This window comes from Myotis brandtii, unplaced genomic scaffold (assembly GCF_000412655.1).
Source record: "Myotis brandtii unplaced genomic scaffold, ASM41265v1 scaffold123, whole genome shotgun sequence".
NCBI lineage: Eukaryota > Metazoa > Chordata > Mammalia > Chiroptera > Vespertilionidae > Myotis > Myotis brandtii.
The window spans coordinates 11,144,015-11,157,224 of NW_005354291.1; the positions used below are offsets into that span (position 1 = coordinate 11,144,015).

Sequence of the window (13,210 nt, forward strand, 5' to 3'; positions counted from 1 at the left end):
ACTATAATATTTTTTAATTCATGGCTAATCTTAACTGGAAACATTTTTCTGAGTGTTACACTTCAAGTTTTCTGGTTCTTATTGTTAATGTTAAGTGTCATGTGGCCATTTGGGAAGAACACGGTCTTGTGTGTCAGAAGGATATGATTTGAATCTTGTCACTATACTTATGAGTGTGTCACCTTGGACAAGTTACTGAACCTTTCTGAGCTTTAATTCTTTTGTATAAAAGAAAGTTAATAACACTTCCCTGGCAAGACTTTTTGTCCTAAATGAGATATGTATGTAAGTTGCTTGGTAATAAATGCCAGAATATTTCCTTCTTTCATTAATAATTTAATAATAATTGGCCAGAAAATTCTTTTTTTAAAATATATTTTTATTGACTTCAAAGAGGAAGGGAGAGGAAGAGGGAGAGAGAGATAGAAACATCAATGATGAGAGAGAATCATTGATTGGCTGCCTCCTGCACTCCCCACACTGGGGATCAAGCCTGCAACTGGGGCATATGCCCTGACCGGGAATTGAACCAAGACCTTATGGTTTATAGGTTGATGTTCAACCACTGAGCCATGCCAGCTGGGCTGGCAACAAATTCTTAAGGAAAATAAAACATGCATTATGTTAAAATATCCTCCAATGTTTGGTCAGCTAATAAATTCTTCTGAATTTACAATATATAAATTGACCACAGAAGGCAAATCTTTAGTGAGATTATACTTTGATTATTAATGACATAGTCTTGGTGGCATATTGATACGAAATTTTTAATGACGTTTAATGACTTTTTATGTTGGGTGTTTATAATATAAACTAAGCATTTGGTACATAATCTCTCCCATTGACAGTAAATTATTTTATTTTTAATCCTGGGTTTTATTGTTGGTATTGGATCATTGCATAAAATTATTATAATAAAAAAGGAAAAAGCTAATTTCAGGTGTTTTCAAGAACTTTCCATTAATTTTGAGATTTTCAAAAAGATAAATTTAATTATATATTTTATATTAATATGAATGAGTTGACAGTATTACCTTAACCTACCATATTACATTGGTGCTGTTTCAATATATTACACTATTACTTTAATTTAAAATGTTTTATCACCTTAATCCTAATTACATCTGCAGATTTATATTGGTACCTAGATTTTCCTTTCAAATGTCACTTATAAAATTGTTAAAATATAGAACTAGTAATAAAGATAGAATAAATGCAATCATACTTTAGCATATAGATCAGGGACCAGCAAACTTTCTGTAAAGGGTCAGATAGTAAATATTTTAGGCTTTGCAGGCCATATGGTCTCTGTTGTAATTACTCAACTTAACTTTTGTAACACAAAGCAGCCATAGATAATATGTAAGTGATTGAGCTTGGCTGTGTTCAAATAAAACTTGATAAATTTGAATTTCTTAAAATTTTCACATCACAAAATGTTATTCTTTTGATATTTTCAACTATTTAAAAATGTAAAAGTCATTCTTAGCTCATGGACCATTTAAAAATAGGCCACAGAGAAGATTTGTAACGTGTTATAGTTTGCCCATCCCTGATATAGATATATATGTTATAGGTGTAGCACTTAAATGCATATTTCTGAAGATGAAATATAAAATATAAATTACTGGGTCAGCTCTTGTAAGGATTAAGTGTGCTACTGCAACAAATGAACGTGAATGGTGAATGATGTTATGATAATAAACCAGACTTTCTCCAAAAAATATACACATCAATGCTGTACTTGAGTTCTAAAGATAAACTGCAGGAACAAGATTTAATTTGAAAATACTAGTATGTGTATGAGGATATGGATGTAGGTTGGGATGTGAAGAGAGGAAATCAATGGTTTAGTAGACATAGCTAACACCTGACAATAATCACATACAATCTTAATTAAATCTGTAGATTATTTTAAAGGTGAAAATTCAGTCATTTCAATACATTAAAATTAATTTGACCCTTTTAAAAAACTATTTGGTTCTATTAAAAACAAATTGCAAGTGGATAATTAGTGTTCAAGAGGACCAGACAATTCAAGTATTTCTTCTGTGCAAAGTACCATATATAGTTTTTTTCATTTTACTTTTATGGAAATAGACCTTTATTTCGAGCATGTAGAAAACTGCAGAACTCATTAATTAACCTACAACATCAAAATATAATTGCTGCTTTTGAAATCAAAATAATAATTTACTATTAAACATTAATAAGTATACTTTTCAAATAGTGTTCATAGACTTAGATACGTTTAAGTAGGAATTTGGCCACACTTTGAATTTGTAAGTTCCAAGAAATTTTCTCTTGTCTTAGTTTTTAAGGCTTTGGACTGTGTTTTTGTCATAAATATGAACATTGCATCACAAAGGGCCTTTACGCCCATCTAGATCACACTCTGGAACATCTTTATATGGATACAGATTAAAGGAATTCTTGGTTAGTTAGTGCAGCCTGCAAAGGCAGTATGGTTGAGAGTTTGGATTCTGAAACTGTACCACCCTGGTCTCAAATTCTAGCACTCACTAGCTCTGTGACTATAGACAAGTTATTTAACCTCTTTGTTCCCTCATCTGAGAAATGAAGATGATAGTATCACCTACCTTTTATGATTGTCCTGGGGAGTAAATGAGTTAATATCTATAAAGCACAGCAAGAACACCTGGAATGTATTAAGTACCTTTTAAGTGTGTGCTGTTATCTGCCTTCAAACTTGCTACTTCTTGTTGTCGTTTAAAATATTTCATGAGGAAGAAATGGAAAGCATACTGTATTAGCCTATTCCCACACTTTGGAGCTTTCATTTTTATTATCAAAGTGTGCCTAATTGCTCCATCTAAAAAATAGCCCATTCTTACCACTATCTGAACCATCACGAAGAGTCACTGTCATGAATGTAAACCATTTTCATACCTGAAGATAGCCTGTTATGGTGGAAAGATCATGGATTTGGCGCTAAAGACCTGCGTTTGGATCTTAGCTTGATATCACCTGCAATGGAACAGGCCCCTCAGCCCACCCAAACATTAGTTTCCTCCTGTATACATTTGATATAGTGGTTTGCATTGATCAAGGTTGTTTCAAGGAATAGCTAAATATAAATAATCTAGCACATAAGCTCTCAATAAATAATTATGTAGTAGCAAATAATTTTGTGGTGGTAAATTTAATTAGTGATCAGCTATAAGCATAATAGGGACTACCATCCAAGTTACTACTAAAAAGTAGTAACCACCATATATTACTTATCATTATACAAATAATGAGATACTACTCCTCAGATTATTGTTGCTATTGAAAAAGAGGTGGACCTTAAATTTCCCTTTTGCTAGGAGAAGTAGGCCAAACTTTCTTTACTCCCTCTTTCCAACCTCTTAGAATCTTCCAGCAAATCTTCAGGACGTTATTGAAACATGGATAGTAAATTTACCTCAGAGCTCGCTAAGGGAGGGTCCAGTTAGTTCTGTTCCTGTGGAAAGAGAGCATCATCATGACTGCATGTTTCTCCACTAGTTAATTGCTTTTCTAACAGCATAACCTAACTGACTTCTTTGGTTGGTGGGTATTTTCTGACCCACTATACTTTTTGTCATATTTGTTCATGGTTGGCTAGTCTTCAGCTTTCTTCTTTATAGTTTTCTGCTTGCTTCTAAGTTATTTAACCGTATCATTCCAGGAAACATAAGAGGTGTTAAGTAGAAAATAATTTAGTTTATTCCCTTGCTGCTGTGATATATGTAGCAGAGCTCTGCCCACAAAGGGAAAATATGGTGTGACAAAATAAGTAGAGGCTTTTCCACTGCCTCCCTCCCCCCCACTCACATCTAATAATGACAATTATGTGTGCCAGGCTACATCATTGCCAAGTGAGGATTTTGCCAAAATATACCACCTCAAAGAAGAAATAACATATTAAAGACTTTTCAAAAGATACACTTATTGCTGTAGAAATTATCTCTTATTCTATGCTTCTCTCTATAATTCATTAAAAATCATTATGTCATTAAAATAAAAAGCCCAACATCTTATGTATAACTCTTTAGTTTTTTCTAAGAGCAAAAAATTTATTGAGTGCCTCATTTTTCACCCATCACCTGAATATGCTCATGGTTTCTGTATTTCAGTATGCCTCCATTGTACTCTTATGCAATCATTTTTCTTTTAATCTTCTTGAGGAGAATAAAATATAAGCTAGTACATCTCATTGTTATGTTTTGTATTAAATGTTCTGAAGACTGACCAATGGTTCCTTTTTTCTGTCTTTTGACTATAATATCAGAGTGTGCTTTAGGTGAGTTAAAAATGCAAATATGTATAGTGCTGTTTCAACTTCGTAAGGTGGACTGCCCTGAAAAGCCAGATTCAAGAGAACTGGCTTGGCCAGAGGAATTTTCGATTAAGTTCTCTCCAAATGCATGTCCATTTAGAAGCTAAATTAACAAAACTCTCCTCATCAACTTCTCAAGTTCTCTCTTGCATGCCCATGGTAGCTAGAAAAACCACTAGTAGAACAGTCAGCATCTTTGATATCAATTTAGAAATAAAACTCACATGTACTTATTCTTCTACATAGTGTCTCTCCTTGCAGTCAAAACAGAGCCTTTGAACAGCAGTGAAACCACAACCACGACTGGAGATGGAGCGCTTGACACTTTTACTGGGTCAGGTAAAGCCTTAAGCTCGTGTGTTGTTACGTACACATCGGGGTACACACAATTCTCCTAGTGAATGAGCAGCGTAAACACCAAAGCTGTTAGAACGTAGGTTTCTATACATTTAGCAATAAATTAACTTTTTTGAGAACTGATTGTCATAAAACTATGCATTTTTAGAAATTATATTTGGAATCATCTTGCTAGATTTTTTTTAGTTGACAGCAAAACAATTACCCTTGACTTTCTTATCAGAAATAAGCAGAGCTGGCTTCCTTCATAATTATTTTATACAGTGCTTACTTTAATAATTAGGTTGTAATAGTTGACTTTATCCCGTCAACTTGCCCATTCAAATGACATAAAAACTGCCTTTTCTCCAACATTTGAGATGTAAAACTATCCATTTGATTCCTTCTAAATAACCTTGTTTCCTCTCTGGGTTTAAAAAAAAATCCTCCCATGCAAGCAGCTGAGTGACAAGTATTAAAGGTTAATGGGCTGCAGGAGAGCACATGCGGGTTGCATTAGAACCAGCCTCTGAGAGCACTACTTTCACTCAAATGCTTCAAAGAGAACAATGGCGTGTCTTTAAACATCAATCCTTTTAAATACCAATACCTGATAACTCCCAGGTGGGCACAGAGGACACGCATTAAGTTGACTTAGTTAAAGTTACAATATTTTGTTTGGTTTATTATCTGGTGAAAGGATTCTTTTTTTTTAATGTGAGGAGGAATGTGTATAGCAGAAAGATGAACATTAAACCTGGAAAAGTATTTGTGGTAATTAAATCTTGGTTCTGTTATTCTATTTTATTTTACATTTTTCCATGTTCTCATGGACAAGGGTTTCATGTGGGTAAGCTTCATGTAAAGAGTTGAGGTATATCCTTGAGGATAATGTCATTATAGCATATATTTGATTTTTAAAGATAAAGATGATCCCATTTCCTGAGTTCACACTGATTGGGAGTGCTTGTCATGTATTCACATAAATAGTAGTACTCCAAACAGAAAGAAATAATACATAAAGATTCATATGTGTTAATCTATATTTTTTCTAGCAATTCACTTGCCTCCCAGGAGCTAAATAGGTACCAACTAACTCTAGCATTCTTTATTATTCATTATAACCCTTGTGAACTTTCTACAAAGTAAATGCATATGAACATATTTTTAAGGAAAGGAATGGAATTATAAGTAACTGATGACATACTTAAATAGCATATCACAAGTTAACTGAAAGCTAAATGACAAAATTACAGAATGTTAGCTCCAGAAGGAATTTTAGAGATCTATGGTAAGAATACTAAGGCACTGAGAAGTTAACGTTGGTTAAGGCCAGACAATCAAAACTGCACAGATAGTCTCTGCTATAAATAGTCTAGAACAGTATTCTGAGCTATTCGGGAGTCTTTCTGTGATACCCATAGGAAAATATAAACATGAGGGAAAAAATAACTGGGAAGAGTCATCCTATCTGAAATTCACACACACACACACACACACACACACACACACACACACACATTTTTTTTTTTACAAAGTTTCTTCATTTTCTTTTAAGAATTATCTAGGACTATGCTGGCCACTAACCATATGTGGCTATTTAAGTCTAAATTGACTAATATTTGGTACAAATTTTAAAAAGCCATGTAGTTACACTAGTCACATGTCAAGTGTTTAATAGATGTATGTGGTTTTTCTAGTGGCTTTCATACTGGATAACTCAGGTATAGAACAATTCTAACACCATGGACCAAGTACTTTAGGACAACAATGACTTAGGTCAGCAATCCTCAAAAGCAGCACTATCTAAAATGGACTTACTTCCTATTGTGAGGTAGTTGTCCTCTGCATTGCAAGATGTTTAGCAGCATCTCTATTATCTATACAAGATAACAGTAGCACCCTCCACTTATGACAACCCAAAATGGCTCCAGACATTTTTAATGTCCCCTAGCAAGCAAAATTTCTACTCCACCCCCAACCTCATCCCCTACCTCTCACCCTGTTGACAGTCACTGAGCTAAGGTTCCATGATCATAAGAATAAAACATTAAAATTGCTTGACATCACACTCTGAGAACCTGATAATATTCTTTATAATTTTGTTTTAATTAGTTTTCAGGAAACTTTTAAGGCAAGCAGTTTTGCTTACTTTTATAGGCAGAAATGATGGAGTATAATGAGTATAGTGCTTTGGGTAATATCTCTAGATTAATTGAATGGCAATGGGGAAGGTCTCCATGGTTCTCCAGAAATCATACTGAAGATTAGGCTGCCTGGGTAGCAACTGTCTTTACTTTGTTCAGCATAAGCTCAACTTCACTTTAGTTAAATTTTATTGTTGTTATCAGTTACGTGGAGATTTATGTTAGAATGAAATGTAGACATTTTAGTTAAGAAGCATAAACTCTCCAAGTTTTTTGCGAACATCCTAGTTTTCTGAAACAAAGATCTTATGTTATATTTAGAAAATGAAAATATAGACATTAATATGAAATTTTAATTGACCCTTTATACTGTTTTGAGTGCATCATTCTAACTATTTCTAGATTCATTCGTTAGAGGGAGAAAGGATCATATATATTCAGACTTGTGTTCACCCATATGGATTTTTCTGAAATAATTCTGCTCCTTGGCTTATTTAATAAAAGCTTCTTCAGAGAATGTTTCTTTTCAGTAATTGATGTCTCTTTGGAAAAGCCTTGTGTTTCACAATCATGAAAACAACTGATTAGTATAGTCTAGGTTTTGAGTGTGCCCAAGTGAAATTTTATAAATAAGAGACAAAAAACATGGAATTAAGCCTCATTCAACTATATTTTTGATAAATAGTATTCACTATTATGAATTAATGAATCAGACTGAATTTCCTGTGGAATCACACTATTAATATTATGTAATGAACAGTTAGTGCCCATAGTGTAGTAAAAAAGTCTGTTCTCATTTGAAGGTTTTAAACATTCTTTAAGTTTTTAGTAAATAAGTATAAAATTAATGGTTTATTAGTCAATGTATTTTCAAGTTTATATAGTAAGCACACTTAAATAATGGTTGCTGAAAATATTTACAACATAGCACCCTAGTCATAATGAATGATTTTCAAAATTGATTCATAATATTCTTGAAAACATACTTTCTGTACTGTTGCTATGAAAACTATAATAGACTTTCATCCTCAGAGTTCACAGGCCAAATAGCATTTTAAATACATTAAATTCTACCTGTTTATGAAGTAGCAGATTACAAGGGCACTTAATAGCATTTTGATATAGAAAAATCTCATGTTTCATGAAATAGTTAGCAACCTAAACCTATTTGTCACTTTTACAATTCTAAAAGTTTAGCTCTAGAATTATTATGAACAACTTAGAAAGGACATAGTACTTTGAAGTATAACTATGATTGATTAGACTAAACTAATTCCAGTGCTGCGTTGTGTACTACTTTAATCTTTTTGAAAGGTGAATGAACAGCAGATGGCCTAATAAAGACACTCTGTGTGCTTGCCCAGTATGGATTGGCTCTGAAGGGACTTCCTCAACACGGTAGAGCCCATATATTTGCAATACATCCGTCTTAGTCAAGCAGATGGTTAAAGGAAAGAGAAACTTCCAAACTTTTGGACATATTCCAGTTTGGGGCTGCATGTTTAGGTGAAATATTAACAGGACCTGGCTTTCACCTTTATGTTCTTCTCAAAAAAGTTCTATCTCTGATAGGTCAAAATATTTTTGTAAATAAGGTTGCTACTGCGTTTTGCAATTATGGTGTGTGTGTTTTTTTAAGTGTTGCATCATCACCCATGTGTTCTGCGTACATTGCAATTATTACTAGAATAGTTTGGACTGTATTTTTAAATTACTCATCTGATTGGTAAAAGAAAGAAAACAGAATATGGTATCATTTGACAATTTGAAAATCAAGGGTGGACTGTCACATTTTTCTTAATTTTTATTATAATTATATTAAAATAAATATGGAGGAAGGATAATGTATTGGCATCATATTTGGAATTTAAAACATAAAGTTTGCAAATGAAAAAAAATTTACCTTTATATCATGAAAGAATAATCACCTGTAATTGAATATATTTATCCATAGGATATTAATACATAAAAGCATGCTACTGATTTGAGAAAATGAAAGAATGATGGAGGCGAATGATTTTTAAGAATTCATTTCATGCTCTTAGAACAAAGTTGAAGCAGTTCAGTTAGAATTAAATGGGCATCTGTTTCTGTTTAGAAAATGAATTCATATTTTTGAAAATCAGTGAATTTTTAGATACATATCTTTAATGTGATAATGTCTTTAAATTGGTTTTGTATACTCTAGTGAAATATACTTATGAAGCAACATTTTTGCACTTTTGTGTGTGTCTTACAGTAATAACAAGTAGTGGCTACAGTCCCAGATCAGCACATCAATATTCCCCACAGCTCTATCCTTCCAAGTAAGTGGTCAGTAGATTCTTTCAGATTTGTTAGAATAATTTTTCAGGATTACCTTTATTAATCTGTAGTCACACAACATAACTTTAAATTGGGATACATTTATGTATATAAATGTGTTATAGTTAGATACTCTGATAGATTAGTTGGACAGATACATATCCTGTATAAATCTAGAAATAGAGATATACTCACTTTTATCTGGACAGTTCCCTTAATCCTGGATATTGGTATACCTTGAGGAAAGCATCAAGTTCAAAACAGAGCACACTGATTTTTTAAATGAAAACCCTAAAATGCTAATGAGTTTAAAGCAAATCTAAAACATTACATTTTATTCAAACATCACTTTATAATCTGTTCCATCATTACAGTATTTTTATTGGATTTCAAGTCTTAATAAATATATTTTTGAATAAAATACTGTACTGCTTTTATAAATAATGTAGTCAACTTATTGAGGGCAGTGGTAGAAATTTCAAGTTTAACTGTATTGATTGTATATCTAAATTTGGTTGCAGTCAGCCAGATGTGTCAAGATTTGGGATCCCTGATTCATACACATTTAAGCGTTCTTTTTTGTAGCAGCTAGAGTGTCTGTCTTTAAGAATAGGTAGGGGGTTGGGTATCCAGTTGTGAACATTTTGTAAAATGTGGCATGATGAGGGGAATGGCATTCCATTTATTTTCAAGAAGCTAGCTGCCTACTTTTTTTTTTAGATTTTAGTTCTTGGTAGAGAGTTCTTAGTAGCACTTTTAATGACTTTTGTAGTCATTGCGTAGCATTAGGTCACTCACAGTAACTGGAAATATAGTCACAAGCATATTAATTAATTTGCCTGTGCTCCATTTTATTTATATATATATATATAATTAGATTGCTTTGTTTGATATAAATAAGAATTATAGGCCTGAAAGACTTTAGGTGTAATATCTAAACCAAAATTTCTCATTTTCCAGGAAGGTATAGACTTAGAGAGTTTAAAGTGTTTGTCCAAGGTCACTTGCCTGGTTTGTAGCAGAGCCTGAGCTCCTGACATTCAGACTCATGTCCTTTCCTATATTGTGAAAATTATATTGTGGATAAAGAAAAGGATTACTTCCTGGCTATTATGAGGTTTCACTGAATCTAAGCTGTCTGAATTAATATGCAGTCTTTGTTGCCACAGTAATGCTATTTTTCTGATATTTAGGCCCTATCCACACATTCTTTCTACACCAGCAGCTCAAACAATGTCTGCCTATGCAGGCCAGACTCAGTATTCGGGAATGCAGCAGCCAGCGGTCTACACAGCCTACTCACAGACAGGACAGCCCTACAGCCTTCCCACTTACGGTATTTCACATCTTCTCTCTTCTCCTTTGGTTATAAGCTTGTAATCCTGCTAGTTGTATATTCTAATATAAGATATCACACGGAAGTAAGATCATTTAGTAATTAAATGGTTTGCACATGCATTTTCCAAACAGATTTGGGTGTGATGTTGCCAGGCATCAAGACAGAGAGTGGACTCCCACAAACTCAGTCTCCGTTACAGAGTGGGTGCCTCAGTTACAGCCCAGGGTTCTCCACCCCACAGCCAGGCCAGACACCTTATTCTTACCAGATGCCAGGTAAGTAGACACACGGGAGATGTGTTATGTGAGAGCAAATTCTTTGAATGAGACTCCTTGGCTTCAGACTAGAATTATATAGTCATGAAGATGGTTTTAAACATTAAACCTCTACTCACACGATTTCATCAGAAAAGAAACATGATGAAAAAAGTTGAAAATACATCAAGATATATGACCCATATTCAATTTAAATACTTAAATTTAAGTTGCGCCAAATTGGCAGTATACTTGGTCCAAGCAAAGCAACCTCTGAGCCAGTCACCATGCCAGCAGTCACATGTTTAGCATCTATTTAAGTGATTTCAAAGATTCATGACAAAAACCACCATTTTCTTGTTAGTATTTTTAAGGGTATAATGCTGTTTTTATTCTATTTAAAATTAAGTTAGTACTTTCTAAGTCCCATTTACCATTGAATGAGGATTTTTTTGTTCATTCCTCTCCCCTATTGATACTACATTTCTTAGTAGGAATATTTATATAATTTAAATATACCACCACCACCCAAAATCCTCCCTATATGGTTATTGTTTAATTTTTCCCCTTGTTTTTTACTCCAATTAAAAATTCTTTTTAATCATTGTGTGGTTATTGCAGAAAAAATCTAGTCACATAATAAAAACATTAAAAGCTTATTCCTAGCTGTCATTTTGTCTATATTATTAAAGTAAAAAATTTGGGGTTATATTAACATATCTAAAACAACTAGAATAGACATTTGAGTCAGCTGACTAAAATGAAATGATTACTTAGACTTTTTTAGCTGAAATGGCAGGTCTCTCTTTACCTAGAATGTAGGGAGAAGTATCTTTGTTCACATGCTACAGCCTCAGTAAATATGTGACAGAGACCATAGAGACATTTTCATTTATTTCCCCAAGTACGTTCATATTGGACATTCCAGGTCAGAACAGTTTGTGTTAATTACATACTATTCAAACCCATTGGTAAAATAATAAGCTGCTTCAGTAGTCTTTCCCTTTGCATCTTAGCAAGTACATTCCAAAAGAACATATTTAAAAAATAAATCTGCAAATTGATAGTTCACCTGTTTGCCTTAATTCAAAAAATCATTGAATAAATTTCTGACCTAATAGTAAATTTTAGAAGACCCTCAAACCTTAGATTATTACAGTCAAGCCCTATTGAGTCTGAGCCCTAGTTCCTAACTCTTTTTGTTCTAAGGAAAGAACACAAGAATGAAAATACAGGGGTGGCAAGCATCAATTAAGTCTAAGTGGGTTCTATTGTTAATCTCTTAAGCTAACACTGTCCAGATATTTAACTTGGGTGATTTTTGTATGCAAATGCAAGTTGATATGACCATTTGAAAATTCAGTAGAATGGAGTTCCACTCATCTGGAAGTAGTCTCAGTCTGTATAATATTTTATTCTTTGAATATTCTGTACTTCCAGACACTTAACCCTTGAAGGTTAGCTGCAGTCCTTGTTAAGACTGTTGTAGATGTTACCTGTTATCACAAGAGGTATAGAGTCAAGCACATTTTCCTTATAAACCTCTCAACTTCAAATTTCACTGTCTTAATAACAAAATTAAATATATATATGTATATATATATATCATTGAATCTGAAAGTGAAATATTTTTTATTTTACAGTAAATCCTTTAAGAATTCATTTTTTATTTACTTGTAGGTTCTGGATTTGCACCATCATCTACTATTTATGCAAATAATTCAGTTTCCAATTCAACAAATTTCAGCGGATCACAACAGGTATAGTAGTTTTTGTATTCTTGCTTCTTTATGTCTATTTCAGATTTGGGAAGAATAGTTTCAGGTTGCCACATAAGTGCAAATTCTCTCAGAATAAGTTTTTTAAATTTAAAATTAAGATAGCATTTTGAGGAAATAAAAATTAGCCATCCAGAATATTTGGAATATGGGTAATTCTATATATCTTAGATTTCCTGTTCACTAAAGGTTTGCCCTTTACACTTTAAGCTGTGATTGTTTTAATTATTTGGCATGGAACTACAAAATGTATTGCAAACTTTGCTATCATCGTAAACTAAACATAATTTAGTTTAAGACTAAACAAAATTATACTAAATATAACTTTATTTTTTGATAAAACAGTTTATTAATATTAATTGATTGAACTGTAATCAATAATTGGATTGTGCTGTCATTTTTAGTCCAAAATGACATTTGTTACTAAACAAAGTTCCCTTTGGACTACTTTTGGCTTTTATGTTTTACTTATTTATTTTTAACATATTTTTATTAATTTCAGAGAGTAAGGAAGAGGGAGAGAGAGAAGGGAACATCAATGATGAGAGCAAATCATTGATCAGCTGCCTCCTGCATGCCCCCTACTTGGGATTGAGCCCGCAACCCGAGCACATGCCCTAATGGGGAATTGAACCTAGGACCCTTCAGTCCACAGGCCGATACTCTATCAACTGAGCCAGACCAGCTAGGGAAACTTTTGACTTTTATTTTTACTTTTTAGTTTACTA

The 13,210-nt window shown here is 33.1% G+C and overlaps 1 protein-coding gene across 5 annotated transcripts in view; it reads left to right on the forward strand.

Moving 5' to 3' along the window:
* Positions 1–13,210, forward strand: part of EYA4 (EYA transcriptional coactivator and phosphatase 4) — a 233,608-nt gene that overhangs the window by 178,080 nt on the left and 42,318 nt on the right. For 4 of the 5 annotated variants that reach the window (XM_014533835.1, XM_014533834.1, XM_014533837.1 and 1 more), the window contains exons 5-9: positions 4,571–4,663; positions 9,047–9,113; positions 10,305–10,447; positions 10,582–10,725; positions 12,385–12,464. In XM_014533835.1, coding sequence (XP_014389321.1) covers positions 4,571–4,663; positions 9,047–9,113; positions 10,305–10,447; positions 10,582–10,725; positions 12,385–12,464 — 527 coding nt within the window. The remainder of the gene's footprint in view (positions 1–4,570; positions 4,664–9,046; positions 9,114–10,304; positions 10,448–10,581; positions 10,726–12,384; positions 12,465–13,210) is intronic. The other variant, XM_014533838.1, reaches the window with a different exon arrangement.